This window comes from Drosophila innubila, assembly GCF_004354385.1.
Source record: "Drosophila innubila isolate TH190305 chromosome 3R unlocalized genomic scaffold, UK_Dinn_1.0 2_E_3R, whole genome shotgun sequence".
In the NCBI taxonomy this organism is placed as follows: domain Eukaryota; kingdom Metazoa; phylum Arthropoda; class Insecta; order Diptera; family Drosophilidae; genus Drosophila; species Drosophila innubila.
In genome coordinates this window covers 20,765,326-20,790,217 of record NW_022995380.1, presented here as the reverse complement: position 1 = coordinate 20,790,217, position 24,892 = coordinate 20,765,326, and the positions used below count along the sequence as shown (strand labels likewise).

Here is a 24,892-nt window from a genome sequence, read left to right as displayed (position 1 = left end):
TTTCTGGACGAATCACTAAAGTAATTTGTACTACGAAAACAATCACAACGGGAAATGAATCAATACGTGAGAAGTTAAAAAATGTGCTAGGGGAATTTTCACGTCTGTTTGTACATATTTAATAATAATAAGGTAATATTTATTTATATAGGGAATAAAATCAAAATGTTTAAATTTTTTATTTAAAATAAATTTGAAAATAAAAATTGAATAGTTTTATTGTAGAAGTTAGTTCAATTGGAATCTTCACTGTGGCTTTGTGAAACTGATTTTTCATGTCCAACAAAATTGGGTTTGGTTGAAAATGTCTTGCTTTTCCGCCGCTTCAAATGCAGCTGCTAACTGTATTTCTTGAGGGATTTTTCTATCACTCTTTCCATCTTTCTTTTTTGTTTCTTTTTTGTGAAATTTTAGTCATTGCAAAATGCGTGTGTGGCATTTTATATGTTGGACACAATCCCGAGCTGTGGCATTAAAGTCATTCAATGGGGAAAAACAATCAGAGACAACACTCGAAGAAATCGTGACCTTGGAAAGCTCTTGAGATTGCATACAATGTACATATATGGATGTAAGTGCTCTAACATCGGACAATGAACTTTAGATATAGCATATACCACTTGAACTGTCTATAAAAGCCACTGTTCTACAGACTGTGCATCCACAGTACGATCCGAGTGGTTCCATAATCCATAATGCAGCTTTCAGGTATGAAGAAAGAATTCTGATTTAGTTAACAGACTTACTGCAGTTTATTATCAATTATCAGTTCTTGTTCTTGTATGTTGCTTTTGCCTCTTCTTGGAGGCACGTGGCCAATGCATTGATACCTATGAGCCGGGTTGTAGATCGCCAGCGGAGATTGGCCGACCTCAAAGGCATTGTATCGATCCCACAAAATACTGGATGTGCCCTCAATTGAACGGAAAAGCGGTGCTTAAGAAGTGTGCTCCCAACACTGGATTTGATCAGGACAAAGATGCGTGTATACCATGGATTGCTTGGGTATGGAAGCCTTGCATTGAGCCACCAAGTCGTCCAAAAGACTGGGAACATTGTTAACAAAATTAATTGTATTTGATTAATAATATGAAAAAAGGTAAATAAATGTTACACGCTTTTGACATTATAATTGCTCATTGCTCATTTTCTTAATGGATTTAAAATACTAACAAATATTAAAATAATTTAATAACGTTACATTGAAAATTAAATTAGCTTAAACTTGCGAGTTTAACAAACAAAATTCTCAAATGTTAGAACTGTTAATTTAGTTGGTTTAATTATCGACATATTGTAGAGATAGACTAAAAGTGATTTTTTTTAATAATACAGAAACTGTTAAAGTTTGAAAGTATAGATAACTTGAATTCATATTGCGTGTTTTTATTTATTTTAATTCGAATAAAGAAACTGTTTGGAATAACCGCAAAAAGATTCCAGTTGACTGCACTTTACCATACAGAGTTTAGTTCACGAACGCTGTGTAAATGAAAATAGATTTTAATTTTAAGTAATTTTGATTTAAAATTAATTATACTTACTCTCTCCAGTTTTGCAGGAATGTAAAAGCATTTCACATGCATTGCCAAAGTTTCTAATTTGTCCTTTATAGTTGCCCGTCACGGGAGCAAAGATTTGTGGACAAATATCAGGACAATGTTTCTGGCATTCCTCCTTGGTAGCAATGGTTAGAGCTGTAAATAATTGTATATTAATTATAAAAAATGAAAAAAAAAAGTAATATATTATTGATCTTATTTTATTTGTATTTGATACTCACCTGGCCTGCGAGTGCAGTTATCTTTATCGAAGAAACATTTATTACGGAAGACACTACATCCTCCTCCCATAGCCCAGACAACCTCCTCTGTCTCGGGGCAAACATCGTTGCAACCGGCATTGACGTGGCTCAAACCCAGGCAGAGTAGCAAACAAAAGGCCAAAACGTATTTCATCGCAAATTAATTATGACTAGCTCGATCAGTAGCTAAACTTCGACTGAAGCTAGTTGCTGACGGAGATACCTTAATATACAAATATTTAGAAGTCGCTTTAGCATATGCATATTGGCTTAAGTAAGCCCATATATACTCATATACTCATATACTTACGTCTAATCAGCTGCTTTCCAAAAATAACTAGTCTTTGTCCTCACGTGATCAGAAAATATTGACAACTTCTCATAATTATGACGATAACGGAAAAACACCACACATGTATTTTTGTATTAACTCACAAATTCAAATATAATGTGTATGCTTAATTTTTGATTAGAATTTTAAATTTGTTTCAAAGTCAAGAACTAAAATGTAAAGTTTATTTAATTAGCAAGGAGACTTGTTTTGAACTTCGAGCTATGCTTGTTTATTTAGTTAATTATTTTCTATAAATTTGCATAAGAATTTGTGTTAGGTTTGTAAATATTATTTTGACTCAAACAAATAATGAAAAATATTAAATAAATGTTGGGCCATTGCTATGTGCGTATGTGACGACTTTGTTCACTTGTTTCTATAACAAAATAAATTTCTATTTGGATTCCTGAAAGCCCAAATATCGCGCTGTAATTAACCAATTAAAAATACGTCAATACGTGATTGTGTGGCAAGTGCTGACAGTAAATTTTAGATCTGTGCTGTGGGGTTCGTTAAGATATAGTGTATATATTTAATTTCAGTCACAGCTGCGGGAATGGGAAAGAGATAGATCCGACTCTCCTGAGTTACTTAGAATTAGCATTTTTCAGCCTGGGTAGTCTCGCGATTGGAGTACCTGATACTTTTTTGAGAGAGTTCAGAGCCAGAGCCAGAATCCCATCAATCAACCTGACCTTATCTATCTACAGATACCGGATCCATCAGATATTTACTAAAGCTGTCTTTATAATGAAAAATTGAAACAAAAAACACCAAAATTTTGCATTTCAAGCAAGTATGTAAATTCAACAGATTTTTAATCGTACAAGCTACTACAAGTGCTTAAAGTTTCTTCGTAGTCACATGGTATCCAGTCTGTAAAAAAAAAAATGATTAAAATAACTAGTTAAATAGTTAAATTAAGATGAGCTTACTTATATTCTTTTTACAGGCAATGTAATCCATGTCACAAGAACTACTAAATCTGCAACGCATCAGTTGACCATCGATTATAGCTACTCCGCAAAGATATTGAAATATATGGGGACATATCTGCTCGCAATCGTCTACGGCCAGTATAAAACTGCAGCAAAGCAGCAAACTGATTAAGGCGACACAGAACTTCATCTCGACAACCTGAATGCCAAAATTGAATATTTAGTTTCGATCCGAGGGACAGTCTTTTATACGATTTGTTATTTGTTTTACTTATGTTTTTTTTTACAATACGGTGCAATTTTTATTTAAATATACTTTAAGTTCAGGTGTCGGCTGATAAGTCATTGGGCTAAGTTGAAAAAAGCATAATTATGAAAAATTCGAAAATATTCTAAATTCTCAGAGATAGTCTTAGAAAAGATTAGTCTTATCTGTTCAGTTATTTTTTTTTTGCATGTTGAAGGTCAATACGACAAGAAATTCCAGATCCGAGCTGTGGGTTTCGTTACGGTATTGTGATGAAATAGGTGAAGTAGTAGGTGCTTTTTGGAACCGTGTTGGACTTATTGAAATTTTCGTTAACTATTTGGAAACTGGATAAACCCTTTTCTTGGTCGCAGACTGTGCTTCAAAATAATTTAATGATCCATATTGAAATAAATCCGCAGTATATCTTTGACTTCTGTCACGGCTGAGTAATTGAGGAAGAGATAGAAAGTTGTCTACACCTTATCTTCGACTTTCCTGAATTACTGGGAAGCCTCGCAATTGGCGTAATTGATACTCTTTCCGATTTCAGCAGGTTGATTTCAGCGGCACACTTTGTTCCACGGAACCAGCTAGATAGTCCAGATCGTTAGCCATATAAATCCCTTAAACACCTTGCCCCTTCTATCCATACAGGTACCGGATATCACAATAGGCCAACCGACCTGTGGGTGCACTCGACTTCTGTCGATATACCTATGTATATCCAGCAGATATTTATTATAGCTGTCTTTAGTATGAAAAATTTATTTAAACGAATAAACAACGCATTTTCAATCAAGTATATATATTTAACAGATTTTCATTACACATAATTTTCACAATTGTTTGAAAGATCGTAGCAATGAGTTTGGCTCCAATCTGTAAATAAATAAAAATTAATCACATAAATAACTAAATAGTTACATTAAGATCAACTTACTTATATTATTTTTACAGCTACTATAATCCATTAGACAAGTATTACGTAAATGACAACGCAACACTTGACCATGAATAAAGGCTAATCCGCAAACATTGTCATCATGGGTGCAGCATTCGTATGGACAATCCTTCTCAGCCATAATGAAACTGAAGCAGAGCAACAAACTGATTAACGCGACGTAGAACTTCATCTCAACAGAGTGAATTTTTAAACTGACTATTAATTTCAATGTCGTCTTTTATATATTTTGTTCAGTTTTTTATTTAATCAGTTTTTAGACCCCGTACTTAAAAAAAGTACAGGGGTCTATTGGGTTTGTTTTAACGAATATGTGCGTAACAGGCAGAAGGAGGCGTGGCAGACCCTATAAAGTATATATATTCTTGATCAGCATCAACAGCCGAGTCGATATAGCAATGTCCGTCTGTCTGTCTGTCTGTCTGTCTGTATGAGCGCCTAGATCAGAGACCATAAGAGATAGAGACACCAAAATTTGGTATGTAGATTCCTCTATCTTGCAGGCAGGTCAAGTTTGTTTCTTCTTTGAATCGGACCATTATATCATATAGCGCCCATAGGAACAATCGGTCGAAAGTCAAGTTTTAGTATGAAAAACTTTTGTTTTATGAGATATCTAAAGCAAACTGATACAATAAGCATATGACTTGGTTTTATATATCCTCTCCAAAGTTTGTTCAAATCGGACCACTATATCATATAGCTGTCATAGGACCGATCGGGCTAAAATCAAGTCTTAGTATGAAAAATCTTTTATGTTTTATGAGATATGATAGAATATGCATTTAAGTTAACTAAATATTTTTTAATTTTTTCCATTATTAGTTTTTGCCATAGTAAGTATGGGGTCTCCGACAGTCGAGTATGCTCGACTGTAGCACCGGCTATTTTAGGATTTTTTCCCAATGCGCTAAATTTCTTATTTTAATATTCTTTAACTTCGGGGTTAGGCTGATAAGTCATTGGCCTTTGTTGAATAAATATCTTTTTTGAAATTTTCGAAAATATTCAAAATTCTCAGAAAAATTCGTATAAAAGATGAGTCTTATCAATACGTGATTGTGTGACAAGTGCTGACAGTAAATTCCAGATCTGTGCTGTGGGGTTCGTTAAGATATAAAGGTGAAATAGGAGCATTAGCGATTTAATTTCAGTCACAGCTGCGGGAATGTGGAAACGATGGAAAGAAGTCTAAACCTTCTCTCTTAGAAGGAGAATTTTTCAGCCTGGGTAGTCTCGAGATTGAGTACCTGATACTTCTTTTGATTTCAGCGGCGAACCTTGTCCAACGGAAACAGCTAGAGAGTTCAGAGCCAGAGCCAGAATCCCATCAATAAACCTGACCTTATCTATCTACAGATACCGGATCCATCAGATATTTATTATAGCTGTCTTTAAAATGAAAAATTGAAACAAAAAACACGATAATTTAGCATTTCAATTAAGTATGTATATTTAACAGATTTTTATTCGTACAAGCTTCTACAAGTGCTTAAAGTATCTTCGTATTCACATGGTGTCCAGTCTGTAAAAAATAAAATAAATTAAATAAATAGTTAAATCGTTAAATTAAGATGAGCTTACTTATATTCTTTTCACAGCCAATGTACTCCATTTCACAAGGAGTAGGAAATTCGCAACGCATAAGTTGACCATCGACCGTTGCTTCTGCGCAAACAGGGTCCAAATTCGTATAGTAGCAGGGAGTGCAATTCTTTTCGGCCTTAATGAAACTGCAGCAGAGCAGCAAACTAATTAATGCGATGTAGAACTTCATCTCGACAGACTGAAAGTCTAAATTGACTATTTAATTTCAAGCTGAGGTAATGTCTTTTATACATTTTGCCGGCTTGGTGGTTTTTCCGCTGTGTCTGTTTAATAGGGTATTTTTCGCATCTTGGCATTTTTTTTTTTAGGATTTTTTCCCAATGCGCTATAATTCTTATTTTAATGTTCTTTAATTTCGGGGTTAGGCTGATAAGTCATTGGCAAAAATAAAAAAAAAATCTTTTTTGATAATAGCTATTCTAAATATTCTGAAATATTGTTAGAAAAGATTACGCATATCTGTTTAATATTTTTTGTTATGTCGAAGGTCAATTTGTGTTTGTGCGGAAGGCGCAGACAAATAATTTTCAACGATGTGTGTTAAAAACAAGAACAAGTTGTAGTTTCTAATAAAAAGTTCACTCTATTTATTATATATGTAGCTGATTAATATAAAGGCTATCGGCTGTCGGGTTAGTTAACTAAGAGTGGGGAAAGTTGAAAGAAATTGTGGGCTTTTTACAGAACCTTGCTGTATTTATTGACTTTACAATAACATAAGTCATTGACTGTTTGAAAGCTGAAATAACATTTTTCTTGGTCACAGACCGTTACTTCTAAATAATTGATTGATCGTGATCCACGTTATTGCATTTTTTAAATATTATTTTTCTTAGCTTTAGTCTAGCTTATGTTTCACAGACTTAAATCAGACTTCCACAAGTGGGTGAAGTACCATATCCGCAGCTAGTTTGAAGCCAGTCTGTGAGAGAATCATAAAAAATGAATAAAAAAGGTTTAAATAATTTAAATAAAAACATAACTGAATAATTGTAAAGCAACTTACTTATTTTGTTAACACAAGCACTGACTCCCATTTTGCAGGCATTGGAGAATTGACAACGAACGCTTTGACCGTCGACCGTGGCTTCTCCACAGACAGGCTTAAAATCGGCTGTGCAAATCGTTGGACAATTGTCTTGAGCCATAACAAATGTGGCACAGATCACCAAACTAATTAATGCGACACAGAATTTCATCTCGACAGTTTGAATGTTTAAGTTTACTACAGAATTTCGATTCGAATGACAGACTTTTATACGAAATTTTCCTAACCGGTATTAATTTTTAAAAGCTCATTACAATGCAATTAGCACGTAATATTGTTTTTAGACCGAGCACTTTAAAAGGACAAAAGGTCTGTTAAGTTTGTGAACCGCGATCAGTATTGACTAAGTACAGAGTCTCTTACAGTCTGGTTCACGCATATTCAACCACTTCAATAATATCTTTTTTGAAAGTGACGAATTTGGAATGCCCTTAAAATTGCATTAAGAATTGACTTATTGTGAAACATGGATACCAAACTGAGAGTATTTTGGCTAGAAACAGACTGAAAAAATTTTGAAAGTTTGTTCCAAATATCAGGAGTAGATTTATATAGCAACATTATGAGCAACAATGTGATAATACCATTAAAAGTGTATACTTATTACTACTTGAAATAAATATCTTACTGAAACGGATTATTATAAATACGGGAATTTTTGTTCAATTCAATAGTATGATATTTAATTGTAATTATATCAGATCAGCGAGCATGAAAACGTGCCCCTTTATTAAATACCGGAAAACATGACGACATGAGTTAATGACGTAAATTCAACCAGTTAATCTTTTAAATAAAAACTATGTCATCAATTTTGTATTTCAGCTTATCTATATATATTTAGTTTTGAGTCGCTGTAACTATGTCATCTTTAATGTTCAAAAAGTACGAAACATGCCCAATATCAGCGGAATGCTGAATGTGATTAGATTTTTGACTAACAAATTGCCAACAATTACAAATATTTTCTATAATAATTTAAAACTTTATTGATAGCTGACAATGTGCCAAGGGATTTCCCCAAATTTTGAACTTTCTGTTTCTTTTTATAATGAATAAATTTTTCTCTTAATCAACAGCGTCTTAGTTTTCTTCAAGCAGTTATGTTTATTTAAGAGATTATCATTTGTGGAGTTTAAAGTTAAACAAGGCTTCTACAACGGGGTGACGTATTGCCACAGCTGCTTGGACGCCAGTCTTTAAAAAATAATTTAAAAAATTATTAGTTACTAAAAATATATAAACTAATTTTTTAAAAAGAGATAAACTCACTTATTTTGTTACGACAACCACTGCCAGACATTGCACATCCATTGGAGAATTGGCAACGCACACGTTGTCCTCCGACAGTCGCTTCTCCGCAGACAGGACTGAAAATGGCTGGACATACATCTGGACAATTTGAGCTTTGAGCCATAATGACACTACAGCAAAACAGCAAACTGATTAATGCGACACAGAGCTTCATCTTGGCAGACTGAATGTCTAAACTGACTATTTAAATTTCGACCCGACCGACAGTCTTATATACGAGCTTAGACCGAGCAAGGTGAGAGACAAAATTTTTCCAACCGGTTTTAGTTCTCAGAAGCTATTGATAGTTCAATCACCAAAATCTTAGAAAAAAGGCTTGTCTAATCCAATCAGCTATTTTCGTTATGCCGAAAATAAATACTCTTACAAAAAAATTATGATAAGGTTGTGGTAGTTATTTGGAAGCTAGGGCAGAATTTTCCATTTTACACACTGAAATAATTGTGGTAAAAGTTAAGTTAATAGAATTTTTGCTCGCCCTTTTAATATCGCAATTTTTTTAAAAATAGCTTATATATTGTTTACCAACATATGAATTCTCATAGTGTAGCTAAGTCTTCACATACATAATTTACATTTTTTGTTAAGTCATTGTTAAGTGCTGCTATCGGAGGAATCCCCTAAGTATACAATGGCTTTCGCACCTTCACTTTAACATTATAATGTTATTAATTAGAATTAACACTGTGTTATTGCGCTTTCAGATAAGTTAATTGATTTATTAGATTTCAATTGTTCATAGAAGAACTTCAGTCTGTAAACACTTATTAAAAAATTATATAAATGAACAAGTTAAGATTCGCTTACAGGCAATGTTTGACAACCATTATGAAATTCGCAAACACTTTAAATTTAAATAGCAAAATTAACAAAATTTTAATTTTTTACAGTAGAGGATTTTTGATTCTACTCAATATATGATGTCCAATTATTTTGTATGCCCTTAGATAACAGGTTTTCAGACAAATCAAATGCAGATAAAATTAATTGAATTCTTGACTTTTATGGGATTTAAACTACCTTAAATCATTTTATTTTGAATAAGTTTTACATTATGTATTTAGTCTAATCGTTAAATTGTTGTTAAGACGTTTTGGTTGTGCATAAATTTACATTTAATTTTCATTTGTTGAAAGTGTCATACTAGGAAAATAACAAACACATACAACGACCTTAGAATACTGGATGTATCTTAAATTAAGCGAACTTTATTAGTAATGCCACTCGGGGATTTTTGTATATTTATTTTGATGATTATAAGACAGTTATGATGGTAAACTATTAAAATTTTAGGCTCACATTTCCGGAACTACACTGTGCGATATTTGTACAAGATTCAAAAAAAGTGTTATCAGTCAATATCTTAGGAAGTAAACAACTGTTTGTTTATCATCACCATCGTATCAAGATAAGCATGCAATTTTAAGTTTAAGATATAATTAGATGATAAGTTATCTGTTAATGGGTGTGTTGTTTTACCCGCTGTGATTAGTGAATCAGCCACTTTCTTTCGCGCAGTGTACACATGCTGGAGTGATTTCAATTGACAGCAGACCTTTGACTTATGACAGCAATTGAACTTTGCCACATATTATTATTTTTTTCTGATAGTCGCATTTATCCCTTTACCGCCCATTGCAAACGAGCAACTGTTAATTGTTTTTGACAGTGAAATTTAAATCCATGTTGGATCGGCCCCAAACATCTGTCATAAATCAATACTTTCGCGTTTGGCAACTGCTCCAATTGCAATTCACTTGGCCACGGCTCAGGCTTCAGACTCAATAACAAAAACTATAAAACAAATGCCACAGTTCAGTTGCACAATTTTTGATTATTTTATGGTTGGTTTTTTTTTTTTATTTTATTTTGTCAGTTATCAGTCAAACCCTTTGTCAGTTCAAAAGCGAGCACATCAATAAAACGAGCTGCTTTATTTCAATGGAATATTCGCAGCATTTTTTTGTATGTTTTTATTCGAATGCCGTTTTTTGTGCGTTTCGAGTGGCAAACAAAAAGTATTGAAAAAAAATTGCATGTTAAAGAACATTGAAGAAGTGTGATCGACTAAAACGTACTCACTAGGTACATCTACAGTGTATAAAACCTTGAATTTGTAACTTATATAATAATAATTAATAACATTTAATTTAAATTTAAATAAAATCGAACTAATTTTTTCCTTAAAGTCGTTTCAAATAGTTATGTTATGACTTATCTATAGTGTGCACTATAGTATCTTTGGAGTCGAGCATTTCCTATAACACTCTTACTGACAGCTTAAAATTGGAGTTGGGTGTGAAACAGAATCAGAAATGTTTCAATAAATTGAAAAATGAAATTGCATCGGCTGTGAAATACTCATAACATGTTATTTCTATTTAATTACATTCTGGCACTTCAAAGTTGCCACAAATCAATGGAAAATACCGACGGTCGTTAGAGACCACATTAAAATATAATTTTTTTTCCAAGCATTTATTTTAATTTGAAATTTTTGTATATTTTAAAATACAAAAATACACAATTAAAATGCACATCAGGACATATTAAAAATATAGACGGAAAATCTTCTCTTCAAGTTTTGCCAATACTTTTGATATTTTTACATCAAAATACCTCAAAAAACTTTGACACTAATTTAATTATGTAAAATCACTAAATAACATTAAAACAAAATGTATATTCGCTGTCTCATGTCTCATGTGTCGGATATTTTAATATACTTAAAAAATTATTGTCAAGGAATTTTCCTGAATTTTCCATACCTTTTCGCAATTTCGAATATCTAAATTGACTATACATTTTGATCCGACAGACTTACTAAACGTGTATATGTGAAAATATCCTGAGCGCTTTAAGTGCAAATTAAATGGATTATAAATTGTATTTTAATTAGAATTATGCTGTCATAGAAATCAGGAGAATACATTCTGTCTAAAGACCTTAAAATACCATTAGCAAGTGTATAATATTGTAAATTTACGTCGAACAATATCATAACCTTTGATAAGCAGAATTATTAAATGGATTTAGGTTTAGGAACAGTTTGAGTAGTTTGAGAAAATCATCTCTTGAGATTTTCCTAAGCTTGACGTGAGCACATTAAGTGTGTGTAAGCCAAAAGTGCATACAAGTTTTGCAGATGTTTTGTAAAATCTGAAAATAACTTCAAAATGCTACAAATGCCACATGAATTAACATAAATCACCGAAAGCCGAGCTCAAGAGACCATAGACCTGGATAAAGCTTGTTGTGGTTTCTCTTTCTCTCTGACTCTACCTCTGGCTCTTTCTCTGACTGTAGCTTCATTTAATGGCAGACATTAATAACCTGATTTAATTTATGGCCAAAAGCAAACAAAGCCAAGTGCGCAACGTGAGCAATAAAGGCGGCACCATAGACGTCTCTGCTCTCCACCTTCTCCACCTCACCTCCAGCTCTGCCTATTATCCAGCCATGAGGCTGAGGCTCAACTGCAGCCGCATTGCAATGGCAAGGGCAATTACTCAAGTGTGCAGGACCTAATATGCCTTAAGGCGGCCCAAAAGCAAGTACAGGACAAGTACAACAACAACAACAACAACAACAACAACAACAACAACAAGACTGGCCAACCATTGCCTCATTTGCCAGGTGAAAATTTCGTTGGCTCGGTACCAAAAATGTGCCTTTAAGGCAGTGTTTTGAATTAATTAGCTGTTGTTCCGCTTGTTGTGGCTTGCCAGGGCTATCTCTGAAAATAATTTACAGCTGGCGTTGATGTCATGAATATGCAAGCAGTCCAATACCCCTCCCAGTCCTCCCTCAGCCAACTAGCTTCAAATGATGGGCAAACAAACAACACCATAAAGTGCCTGCCAAATAGCAACAGGGCTTGTAGGCTTCCCTTTTCTCCAACTTCTCTTATCTCTCTTCCAGCAGAATCCCTAAGAGCCTTATCTGTTTACAACATCGTGCCACACTTATTCGCAGTTCCGTTGTTTTGATAAGATTAAGTGCAGGTTTTTGCGCTATATAAGAAGTGTCGGCAATGGCATAGGTCAGTCTAAAACATCATCATGAATTATCTGTATCTACTCGCTTTGTGCCTGGCTTTCATTAGCTGCTGCACTGCCCAAGAAGTCTATGGCAGATATAATGGACAGCCGGGCTGCCGAACGGAGGACGAGATCACTGTGGGCAAATATCCTCATTTCCACAACAAGAAGGCGTATTGGGTGTGCGAGACTCTTGGAGTTCCAGCTAGGATGGCCTACTGCCCAATCGAGACTGCTTTCCTGAACGATGCCAGAACTTGTGTGCCTTGGGCAGAATACTACTGGTCACCCACTGTGATGCCACCAAGTCAGCCTAGCTATGGAGGAATCTAAACGCAAACATGTTTCGAAATTGGCTATGAGAAAATGTTAAAAAACTTCTGTGAACATATAGACATATAGAAAGTGTCCTTGATGTATACTTAATTTATTACGTATGCGACTTGTTGAACCAAATAAATAAATAAATTGATTGAGCATTTTAAACATGTTTCATAACATGGTTTTATACAATTTTTTCCTGCCTAATAGATGATAAAGTAATTTAAGACTTGTTTAAAAAAAATGCGAAATATATATAAAAAGTAAATTCTGTGAGCGAAAAAGTATCTTACACTTTATATTAAATACGGATTATTTTATATATTAAACGGTTTAATAAATAAATTGATCGTTTTAACCTTTTTTATTATTACAGTTTTAAAAATTTTAAAAATATAGTTATTCATCGGTGTTAAAAGCATTACGCTGAAGGCAATATTACAAAACTTTTTCCACTTAGATAAAATAGTATAAAAAATAAATACTATTGAAAAATCTTTTATGTAAAGATGAACACAATATTTTAAGCATATAAATGATGTCTTATAATTATATTATTCAAGTGAATCAAACAAATAGTTTAAATTTATTAAAAAAAAAATAAATAAATAGAATTATATTTAAAAAAAAACTTCTGGCTACAATATCCTTAAAATATGTACTATGTTCTAAAATTTATTAAAACAATTTCACAAATGAAACTAAGGATTGCCAGTGAATTCATTAGAGTAAACCCCCTAAAGTAGCATGCTAAATAAACATCATTAAAAAGCAATTTTGCAGAGTGGTCACAACAATGTCAACCCGTAGCCTGCTAATTAAAAATTATTAAAATGGGCAATGAGGGGTTAAGGCCCTCTCTCTGCCGTAGCATAGTCAGGACCATGAAGGTCCCTTCTATCGTCAATTTACCGAATTACGCAAACAATAGACCCGAGCATGCTCTGCAAAGGCGGGTTGAGGGAAAGATACGGAGAGGGTAGGATTTACGTGAACCACAGCAATTTCTGGTGGCGTCACGCCCACTTCGCCTACGGTCCAGTGCATCTGACCACGCACTCTGCGTAATTGTTCCGCGTATGCTGCATATCACAGCAAATAAATGCAAATCCTTTTTTGGCCAGCACCCAACGTTCTGCATTTCTGTTTTCATTCATGTGTTACCCAAAAGCGGCTTATTTCCCATTTGACTGCTGCTTTGAAAGCCACGCCCTCAACCCCTCAACCAAGTCTATAAATAACATTTGGCCAAAATTGCTTTTAATTAAATTGTCGGCAATTCTTGTGCCTGGCTTTAATTATTGGATTTTTGCGGGTGATTGCGATTGTTAGACGACAAACACTATTAAATCTTCTGTGAGTTAACCCTTTGTTTAACCACATAAGCTTCATGGATAGACGGTAGTTCATTTATGTGTGTTTAGGCTTGGCTATTATATACTTTATGATTAACAAAAAAAATTAGCTCTTTACTTTCGAAATGCTTTTGTATGTATGGGCATTTAAAATTTTTTTTACTCAAATAGAATGATAACAATAATCTGAAGAGTAACTCAAAAATAATCAATAATGAAAATATTAGTAAATCATAAAATAATCATTGCTGTTTGATTTGTATATTTAAATTTATAATCATTACGTTCCCTTTCGAAATTGTCTAATTAACTAAAAGCTAGGCTCATATTTTAAAAATAATTTAAAGCTTTGCAGCTCAAGTTTAAAGTGTGAATAAGTGTATCAGAATGCTGAATTGGAGTTTATCATCTTGTTGCCTGCAAGTAAAGTGAAAGCTAAAGTTTTTATGCATTTTTTGAATATCATAATGCTGAGGAACTTTTCTAAAATTTCCTTACTGAAGGCAGCTCATTGGGGAGACCAAGAAAGTCGTCTTGCTTCTCGTGTTGATTTGCTGTAACAGCTGTGCTCTCATACAGTCAATGTTTCATTTTTTTTTTTTGTGGAGCGCCACAATTTGATACACACAAATCGATTTAGTTGCGCATGCAAATAACTTTATTTGTTTAGTGGGGAAAATAAAAGGAAAAACAAAAAAAAAATTGCTAACAAAAAGTCGTAAGCAGTTGCCGTTGAAGTTGACTTGGTTGTTGTTGTTGTTTTGTTATCGCATGTGCCAAAACGGAAGCCGGCAAACAAATTTGCATAGATCGCAGTTGGTAGCACACAGAACACACAGCACACACCCCCATGTGTGTGTGTGTGTATATTTAACACACACGTGCTTATTCACACACATGCATCGACATCAATGTCGACATCGACATCGACATCGATGGGAAGTGAGAGGAGAGAACGAAGACTAAGTGCATGCTTGAGTGTATTTTGCTATCATTTCCATGTGCTGTACTTTACCTTTACGACGGGACACCAGTGCACCACTGCGATTGAGCAGCGGTTTATTGTATACTCTGCTCTGTGGTTGCCACACCTTCTTTCACCTCACACATAAGTAAATAAATATATGTAAATCAAGGTACACAGAAATCTGTTACACCATGATACCATTACAATGACATGCAATGGAGCTTAGGCTCAACTCACAGATACAAACGACAGCAGACTAGATACTTAGACACGTGTCTTCTATTCACTGCGATGTGTTATACAAATGCGTTATTGATGCCCCATCACCACGACAACAGCAACAACAACAACAATTGCTGCAACAACATTGAAAACATGCTTAGCAACAACTTCTGGAAGCCAGACATGAGATTTCTCTACTGACAGCAAACTACACGATTTGGAACAGAGAAGCCCCGCAAGTTATTTAAGTTGCCACTACTCCTTTGTCCAACTCTCCAGTCGCAAGCTGTGGGGCAAGCAAATCTTGCAGCTGGCCATTAAATGTTGCCAGCCCTGAGGTATGCAAAATGAGCACTTGGCACAATAGATATGCCAAGTGCGTGTCCAATTGTGAAGAAAAAAATATAACATGAAACACAATGAAAGAGAGATAGAGAGAGAGAGAGAGAGAGAGGAAAAAAAATGGAGGGGACCAAGATAACAACAATGAAGATGACCTAAAAATAACAAAAGTTGCTTAATCTGACAGGCAGTAAGGATTAAAAGCTAAACGAGAAACTTGCTGTCAAACTGTTGAAAATAAAAGAAAAGAAATATAAAAAAGGCGAATAGAATTTGCATTAACTGAAAAGAAATTCATTTTGTTGAAAATTGAAGAAATATTAATGTAACTCCAGTAAATTTAAAATACGAGCTTAGGTTTGACTTCAGGAATGTCTTAAAAATCTCCAATTATTATTTAAATGAATATGTGTTTAAAGCGATGTCAAAATCACATCTTTTTGGAGCCGCATAATACAGGGAAAGTATTATAGCTAACGAATTAATAAAAGACAAGATTAGAGACAAGACTAAAGTTAAAGAGCCTATAAAGATTCCCAATAATTTTTGGGTCTGAAACTAACGAAGAATTTCAAACTTAATGTTTCAAAAGTGTGCTTTAATTTAAGTGAAATTCTATTAAGTAGCTCGCTAAAATTTCTTGAATAAATAATATCTGATATGGTTGCAAAGTAGGCCATTCTACGTGCAGCAGCTAAATAAATGATCACAACAAGATAGCGACGACCTGCAACTGCAATACAAATGGCAAAAAGCAGCCAAAATAGCAATAAAGTAAAGGACAAACAACAAACAATGCAAAGGCAATAACAGAATTCAAATTGGAAATGGGGCGGAAATTGAAATCGAAGGCGTTGAAGTGATTTCGTCTCACGAAAATTCAATTGGAATGGCAAAAACGATAGAGCAAAATGCCTGACAAACAGCAGTTAGAAGGCAGGCGATGGCAAAGTCAGGGAATTCCGGGGAAACTCGGGGAAATCCGTGGAACCCTATGCCGATATCAGCAACACCTTGGCAACATATCGTGTTGGAGCAACGACAACTGGGTAAGACCAACTGGCAACGCGATTTTGTGGCTGCTTGCGCACACAATTTGTATTTTGTATTTCTGTTTTTTTTTTCGTCTTCCTTTTGTTACTGCATGCAATTTTAATGCGATTTCGGATTTGATTTGTAACCAAAAAAAAAAAAAAATATAAGCCAAACAAACTTTGTGCACAAAGTGCAAAGTTCTTGTTGTTGTTGCCGCTTGTTAAGTGCAAATATAAATTCAACGGCGCCATAAAATACGACGAACAGGGGAACAACCGGGGAGGTCAAATATTTATTTGTTGCAGTGCAGAAATTTCATGGTGCATACTTTTATGCGCCGATGAAACACAATGCAGAGACGTCGCTTCTGGAGGCGCATAAAACCTTCCGTTGCCATTCAAGTGGAAAAGTTTAAGCCAACTTAACAGCAGGGCCTTCATCTTTCCATTCCTCTTCTCTATTGTGCTCGGCAAAAATGCGAACGCTGAAAAATCATCGCAACAACTCAATGGTTGAGTTGTTGCCTCCTCCATTTGGTGTTGTGGGAGGAACAGGGGAAGTGGTTTTTGTGGCTGGTGCCGCTCAAGTTGACTTGTGTAGTGACTTCAGCGGGCACGTTGGCATTTCCAGGCGAGAAATGCCAATTATGGCTACTCGACAGGAAATGCCTTGCCAATAGCTTAGGGCACAAAAAGAGAATTGAAAAAATACTGTTGCATACTTTTGTGCGCAATGCGTAAATGTCGTTTGGATCTTTCAAAAGTTTAACGCATAATTTACAGAGACTTTATTTATGTGAGCAGCTATCATAAGCGCAATCATTTATCATATATATGCAGATATAATTTCACAATGTCCAGATCAAGACACTTAATTTATAAGAAAATGAGCTTGATCTTAAAAATATTTGTTAAAATCTAAATATTATTTTAAATGTAAGTGCGTCGGATAATGTGACTTATACTTAAATCAAAAGTAAGCTTATTAAAAATTTAAAATTGGTCTTATCTCATGTCGGAGGCATAGTTTACGGCAACTTTATTCCAGTTGTCAGCTATCACACACACGTATATGAATAAAGTGCTGTAATTAAAGTGGCAACACCGTTTGACCAATGTCCATCAACGTTCCTGCGGAAACGGAAGTTGTGCCGACGAAGTCGGTTGCAACTTCTGACCAAGCGTTGAGTTGAAAGTTAAGCCAGTTGCAAGTTGCAAGTTGCAAGCACGTTGCAGGCAATTCAAATGCATAACTTGCAAAACTCTGCTTCAGTTGGCCAGGCCGCAGAACAATTGCAAACTCAATTAAATCTGAGCACCATTGCGACAGCGCCCAAGCCCTTAACTACAGGCCAGGCCAAGTTCTTACTCTCTGCAAGAGACACAAACTCTACGGACTGTGTGTGTCTTTCTGCACTGGACATTGGCTGTGTATGCAGCTGTCCAAGTCTATGTCTATGTCTGTGTCTGTGTGTGTGTGTGTGTGTTGATAACATACGACAATTGTGACTTTAAAAATCCCTTTTCGTAATTTCAGTGCACAAGTTGTGCAGGATTAATGGCCCGAGCGGCAGACCAAGCCAAGCAATTAAAATGCAGCAACAGCAGTTGCTATAACAACAGCAACAACAACAACAGCAAAAGGAGCAAGAGGAGCAAGAGGAGCAGTAGAAACTGCACCACCGGACAACACTCCAGTGGGCGGAAATGGAGCAGAAAAATTGCTGTGACTTGGAGAGCGTTTTAGAAATGCACATGTGTGACAGAACAGTGTCGCAGCGGAGATAGTCGACGTCGCTTTAAAGTGGCTGCAGGACGATGAACGAGGAGCGAGGAGCAAGGAACGAGGCACGAGAAACAAGAAACTAGAAGCTAGCAACTAGGCGCCTAGTATACTGTATAGCAAAAAGGAGTACAAGTGGCAGGGCAAAAGGGACAATCGCGTTTTTGTCCGCAACATCCAAAAGACAAATAATGCAATTTCCTGACTAACTCATTTGGGGGCAGTGTCGCATGCGCCATTGTTGCAGCAGTTTCGTGTCACTGACACTCCAACTCCACAAGCTCCATGCATGTCAATGTATGTGTGTGTGTCTGTTTGTGTGTGTATGTGTGTGTCTGACACTGTATCGCTGTCAGACATTTATTACCTAGGCAATAGAGTCGCATTAGCTATGGATTGCCCAAGCTCTTTTGTCTGGCAGAGCTTGACTAAATGCGTAACTATCCATGAAACTATCAACATGAAAATTAAGCATTCAATTGAGTATGAAGTTGAAACTAAGAAAAGCAAGAATTAATACACTTGAGTTAAGTTTTAAGTTAAGTAAATTTAATCAAGAGAAAAAGAAAAGATCACTAAGAATGTTTTTTAAATTCGGTGAATTTTTTCAAGCTTCACATTTGTTGAAGTTTAATGTGCTGTATTTTAAAATACAATCCAAAGAACTTTATTGGCATCAAATTGACTTCTATGTTTCGATAGTTTGAGCTTTATGAAAATAAATGTAATCCAAGCTAAGACTTATATGTGCTTTACTAAGATTAAGAGGATTTGTAGACATATAAAATTTAACAAAAAATTGGAGCAATTGTCAGCTTTAAAGCTAGTTTTTATAAAACAACAAGTTATGTTTCAGTTGGGTTTTATTTAAAAAGAATCTTTTCCCCAGCTTGAAAATAAATGTTCTTATCAGATACGCAATTTCTAAAATCGATGCGATTCCAATACTTACAAATATAATCGAAAAGAAAAATTTATAATTCAACAGTCGCTGCTTTGACGTTTGGCAATCAAGTATACGAAGTTGTGCACAGTTTAGATTTTTTTGCCAGAAGATACAAAAAGTAATGTGAACTTTAAACTCATTTTAAACTTGCTGCAAGTTGATGCAGCAGTTAGAGAGACAGAGACAGAGACAGAGAAACACACACGTACAGTATATAGACTAAAAAGTATAGTATTTTATTTGATACATATGTTCGGTGACCGAGTCAAGCTGCGTCATGTGCTCTGCAATTTGCCATTTGTCGTGTTGTTTTGCTGAGGGAAAAATGTGCGGTGACAATTGTTTTTTGCCAGCTCAGATACGGATACAGATACGGACATTGACACACACACACACACACACACACACACGCACACAACCAAACTAATACTAGTTTTCTTTGCAAAAAGTTTTCATTTGAAGCTTTTACTTTTCAGTTTGTTGGGATGACAAAATAAAAGAAAGAAAATCAAGATTTATTGATATGTGTGAGGTTGTGGCATATCTATAGGTTCAATCTTATCAAACTATTTTATTAACAATTGCCTCGGTTAATTATTTTGTAATCAATTGAAAATTAATTTATATTCCATACGGAAAATATTTAATCAAGATAAAGTCCGGTATATATAAAAAACGTAATTAAAATGCTGGACATTTGGGTTATCTATTTAAACGCTGGACATGATTATGTTTTATGGCTATTATCGCCTTAATAGGTTTGGCAACCGCGCAATTTGCGCCACTCCGGCCACTCGAAGCAACCCAAGTAACCGCCCTGCTTAAGGAACGCCTTGTTTTGTTCACAGGTGCACTCCACGGGCTCCGCTCCCTCTTTCTCGCAGAACCAGAAATTAGTCAGAGTCTCACTTGGCTGCGGTTGCAACAGATTCTTGCCCGTGCAGGGACCCACCGTGATGTCGAGATTGACGCATTGGGGATCCATTTTGTCAGCAGGCAGACAACCGGAAACCAGATCATTGCTCACATAGTATTCATCCTCATTGCACTGGGTGACTTGAGCCACGCCGTCCTTACAGAACGCAAATTCACGCAGATCTGGAACACCCCAGGCTCGGGTGGGATATAAACATTCTCCAGGCTTAGTTGTAACAGGTGTAGTTTGAGTCTGAGTTACAGTTGTTTCAGCAGGATTAGCAGTAGTTTGACCCGAAGGTTGAGTTACAGTTGTTTGAACTGGATCAGCAGTAACAGTGGTTTTAGCTGCATCAGCTGTTGTTTGATCCGCCACAGTTGTTTCAACTGGAGCAGCTGTAGTTGAATCTCTAACCGGCTCAGAAGTTGTTGAATCCGCATCCGCATAGAGTGTAGCCGCATGGCCAAGCGCTAATAGGCTTAGGAATATCAAGACAGCTGTAAGTGCGATTCAGTAAAATACACTTTAAATCATTTTGTACCGAATACCTTATTTTCAAAATGACAATTATAATTTTCTTTTTAAAATTCAAGCTATAAAATACGAATTTCTTTGAGATATATATTTATTTAATTACTAAAAATTATACTGTTTTTATCGAAATAAAAAAAATTATATAAAATATTTATTAAATAATCAGAATATATACCTTTTAAGTGGTATTTTTTATAATCTTTTGATTTGTGCATTCAATTTTTTTTTTTAATTTTAAAATAACCTCTGTTTTATATGTGTATAGTTAAATTGATAATAATGGATATATGTACGTGTAATTTTTTTAAGATAAAAATTGAATTCGAATAATTTTTTCATAATTTTACATCGATTAAGAATTAATATTAATTTATATATAATATGAAAATAAAACGTTGTCCTACTTCCAGGATACTCCATCAAAGTAACATTATATTTCAGATTTTCTGTTTTGATTTTGTTAAACAATCACTTTACCTTTTTGCATGTTCAACTTTTCGGTTTATTGCTTCCGTTGTTTAGTTTAAAATACTTGAAAATAGACTAAATTGATTTTTGGCTATTGTCTGACCATTTATAACCTTTTCAAAAGCTAATCAAGTCACTTATCTGGACCTCACTTGATATCATTGTCAATGGGCTATTGAGAATGTTATGATGCCTCACATTGCTCATACGCACCGTGTACGCGCTTATCGGACGCACAACTAGATAGATAACTGCTTGTCAATATTTTTGACTTAATTTCCTAATTATCTATATATGTATATATATATATTTTGTTTAATATTTGTATCTGTTTGTTTTTTGGACACTTATCAGCTTAAGTGCTCTGGCAAATTCCTAAGAAATAGACGAGTACTTTGCGATGAAGCTCTAGTGAACTCATCAGCTGCTGCGCATGTGCAGTTGGCAAAGTTTTAATAGAATTTTCTGGCCACATGCCTATTGGAATTTATGTCGATTATGTTGTCAACTTTTGCTGCACGAAGTTTCCCTATTTAAACTTGTCTTGCGTAAAATAAGTAGACTGCGAAAAGTGCCAGCGACAGCCAGAGATGGCTAAGTCCCGGCTTCCCACACTTTTAGCCAGCATACAGAGAAGAAAGGAAACTTCAATTGACAACGTGACTCAACAACGACAAAGCACAGCAACTGAAGCCGGATGCTGTCGGCTGATGTCGGAACTTTTTCCAGGTTATAGCCTACTCCAAGTTTCAGGCCAGGTCGTCAGCTGGGTTCTCGATGGGTTCAATGGCTGTTTGTTGCCCGATTCGCTGCCTGAAATCTCTCGCTGTAAGCGAAATCAATTAGAACTTTTGACGGCAGCTGCGCCTGCAAACAAAGCTTGTAAAAAAGATAGAGGATAAATAGAAAAGAGCAAGAAAGAGTGAGAGAGAGAGCGCGCGAAAGCGAGAGAGTTTGGCACTTCTTGGGTCTGTCATGTATCTTCGAGTTTTGTAATTAAATTTTGTCTGATTGCCTGCAGCAATAATTTCCAATTTACCTTCATTTGAAAGCCAATTAATGTTATGCTATCGCATTGATAAGGCCATTGTCGTCTTTTTGGGTCTTATTTTATGCCTCTTCCAGTAGTCGAATTTTAGTTAATGTGAGTCATGTTCGGCATGTAATGACTATAAAATTAAAAACTTTTTTTTTTTATAAATTGATATTGACTTTTTCATCTTTCTTCCTTTAAGATTTTATAAATATTTATTATACATTTGAAATAATTTTCTGTCGCTGTTTTTGATTTATTTGTTTTCTGAATTAATATTAAAAATTTATTGTTATTTTAGATTATTTATTTACATTATTGTATATTGAAAATCTAAATATAATTTATAAATAAAAAATATACTTTCATAATTTTGTATAAAGATCAAAAATTGATTTAGAATTTTTTTTAAGTATTGAAGTTAAAAATTGCTTATTTGCCAAAATACCCTATCCTTAAATAATATATCTAGGATTTTCTTATGTATCCAGATATTTTGTCTTTGGTTTGATTATTGTAGACTTTCTTTTTGATCTCTTAAATTACTGTATTTACATTGCTGTATTAAGTTATTTAATTGAAAAACTAGGAAGTATTTCTTTGCTGTTGTTTCTAAGCAAAATCAGCTGTTGTGTTTAATATGAAAAGCCCATTTATCATAGAGAAAAACCAACGAATATGGTAAGATGTTAAGCATTATAAAACACAAACTGTGAACTTTGTTAGATATCTAATCAGACAGAAATAAAATTGTGAAGAGAAAGAACAAGAAAAGTAGACAACGTCATAAGTTTGATTTTGACAATGGGAATACCATTGCGAATGATAAAACAGAAGATAAAATAAAAGAATGAAAAGACGAGAACAATGGGAATGAGTATAAAAATGAATGACAATGGCGTCGTATCAATCAGTCAATGTTTATATGGTGCACAGTAAAAACGTGGCGTTAAAGGGTCTTAATTTTTTATGAAGTAAAATAATAATAACAAATACAACAATAACAATAACAATAACAATACCAATAACAATAACTTGAATATAAAGGGAATTTGTGTTAGTGGTGTGCCTATAAAAGTTGCTGATGAAATTATTTATGAGAAATGAATGCAATGCACAAACGAGAATTTCACTGGAGCTGCGAATGCTGATGATGCCGCTGATGATGATGATGATGATGATGATGATGATGTTGATGCTGGGTCTGAGGGATGTGAACGCATCCGTTGCGGCCACGAACAGAACATGCAAACATGCCACGAACATGTGGGGCGATCCGAATCCCAATATATTCTACGTATGCAACGTGGCGGACCAAATGCCGCTGCAGCTGCAGTGTCCACAGGGAAGGGGATTTTTCAATGGCCATGGCCATCTGGGCTGTCTGCCTTACGACCAATGGCCAGCCTGTCGTCTCACCGCGGAACAGGCATCCGCTCAACTCGTTGCCGGCTGTGACGGGCAACAGCAGCAACAACAACAACAACAGCAACAAGCAAAAACAATGCACCAGCCGTGGGCCACCATGGATCCCAATCAATTCTACATGTGTCCGGGTGTTAATGCCACACCCCTGCTGCTCAGTTGTGCCCCAGGCAAAGGGTTCGTTCAGACCGCCCAGACCTCGGGATGTGCAGATTGGCCACAATGGCGACGTCAGATGCAGTGCGAGGGATTCTTCTGAATTGAAAATACCAACAGTAAAAATGTATATAAATGCATATGATATGCCTTTCACATGCATATTGTTAATAAACGAATTCAACTAATAGCAACAACAACTCAACAACAATTTTATATGCTATAAATATGTACATATTCTTTTGTATATGTGCAGCGAGCATAAATGTGATGCTTATGGTTCAATAACAAGTGAAAGTGATGTTTTACGATAAAACAATACAGAAAATTATTTTTACTATTAAGTACGAAATGTATAACAACTTTTTATAATGTACCATTTACTGATATCATCAGATAAACAAACAGACTGAATCAAACACAATAAAAGACATTTTTTCAAAATATTACAGTGACCAAGAACGTTGTACTCTAAATTAAAAATTGGGTCTGATTTTATCGTTGTTGTATTTTTAGTGGACACGAATTATTTCTGAATTTATTAACTTAAGAGAAACAAATTATTGTTCAGAAATAGGAAGCTTTATAGCATACGAGATTTAAATACCAAGATTCTAATGAAAAAGCTAGTTTTGGTTTTTATTTATTTATTTTAAATTGAATTAACTTAACCTCAGAAATTCTATTTCGTAACTTAATGTTCTTGTTTACTTTCTGTAAAATAAAGATAAGTTTATGCCTTCAAAATTAATAAGTTAAATATTAGTCCATTTTATAATTGCTAATATATATTGCTATTAGTCCGTGCCAATTTGTCCAATCATACATTTCTTAAAAATATCAGCTTTGAAATTCAATTAAATTAAATTTATTAATCTGAGGTAAGATATCCAAATATTGTTTCCAATTAGTACTCAATTCAATCTGGGATATTTCAAGATAAATTATATTGCAGGCAACCTTTCAGGTATTCGTTAATCTTTACTTTAAGGGCTTTCTTTGTACTATTCATTTCTCCTCTTTTCTGTACACCCTTTCAATGGAATATATAATTTAATTTCTGTTTACCTCAGTTGCTGTCATCCGCATATTT

The 24,892-nt window shown here is 34.8% G+C and overlaps 6 protein-coding genes across 7 annotated transcripts; 3 read left to right on the top strand and 3 right to left on the bottom strand.

Annotated features, from left to right (window-relative positions):
* Positions 1-634: 634 nt before the first annotated feature.
* On the top strand, positions 635-1,132 carry LOC117790351. Its single transcript, XM_034629779.1, has 2 exons — positions 635-708; positions 770-1,132. The coding sequence occupies exons 1-2, from the start codon at positions 696-698 to the stop codon at positions 1,060-1,062; spliced, it is 306 nt and encodes a 101-aa protein (XP_034485670.1). The 5' UTR covers positions 635-695; the 3' UTR covers positions 1,063-1,132.
* A 233-nt stretch (positions 1,133-1,365) lies between these two features.
* On the bottom strand, positions 1,366-2,006 carry LOC117790350. The gene is made up of 3 exons (XM_034629778.1): positions 1,784-2,006; positions 1,545-1,697; positions 1,366-1,482 (listed from the first exon to the last, which is right to left on the bottom strand). Exons 1-3 carry the CDS (start codon positions 1,956-1,958, stop codon positions 1,469-1,471), a joined length of 342 nt encoding a protein of 113 aa, XP_034485669.1. The 5' UTR covers positions 1,959-2,006; the 3' UTR covers positions 1,366-1,468.
* A 4,556-nt stretch (positions 2,007-6,562) lies between these two features.
* Positions 6,563-8,437, bottom strand: LOC117792085 (vasotab-like). Of its 2 annotated transcripts, none has more exons than XM_034632046.1 (2): positions 8,216-8,437; positions 6,563-6,817 (listed from the first exon to the last, which is right to left on the bottom strand). In XM_034632046.1, the coding sequence occupies exons 1-2, from the start codon at positions 8,409-8,411 to the stop codon at positions 6,759-6,761; spliced, it is 255 nt and encodes an 84-aa protein (XP_034487937.1). In that variant the 5' UTR covers positions 8,412-8,437; the 3' UTR covers positions 6,563-6,758. The 2 variants fall into 2 exon arrangements, with proteins under 2 accessions (XP_034487937.1, XP_034487938.1); XM_034632047.1 differs by lacking the exon at positions 8,216-8,437 and adding an exon at positions 6,902-7,130 and having other exon boundaries at positions 6,566-6,817.
* Positions 8,438-12,303: 3,866 nt separating this feature from the next.
* On the top strand, positions 12,304-12,783 carry LOC117790156. Its single transcript, XM_034629468.1, has one exon. The coding sequence runs from the start codon at positions 12,319-12,321 to the stop codon at positions 12,628-12,630; it is 312 nt and encodes a 103-aa protein (XP_034485359.1). The 5' UTR covers positions 12,304-12,318; the 3' UTR covers positions 12,631-12,783.
* Positions 12,784-19,761: 6,978 nt separating this feature from the next.
* LOC117791342 lies at positions 19,762-21,239 on the bottom strand. Its single transcript, XM_034631064.1, has 2 exons — positions 21,195-21,239; positions 19,762-20,680 (listed from the first exon to the last, which is right to left on the bottom strand). Exons 1-2 carry the CDS (start codon positions 21,202-21,204, stop codon positions 20,019-20,021), a joined length of 672 nt encoding a protein of 223 aa, XP_034486955.1. The 5' UTR covers positions 21,205-21,239; the 3' UTR covers positions 19,762-20,018.
* Positions 21,240-23,217: 1,978 nt separating this feature from the next.
* On the top strand, positions 23,218-24,118 carry LOC117791330. The gene has a single exon (XM_034631050.1). The coding sequence runs from the start codon at positions 23,303-23,305 to the stop codon at positions 23,900-23,902; it is 600 nt and encodes a 199-aa protein (XP_034486941.1). The 5' UTR covers positions 23,218-23,302; the 3' UTR covers positions 23,903-24,118.
* Positions 24,119-24,892: the final 774 nt, after the last annotated feature.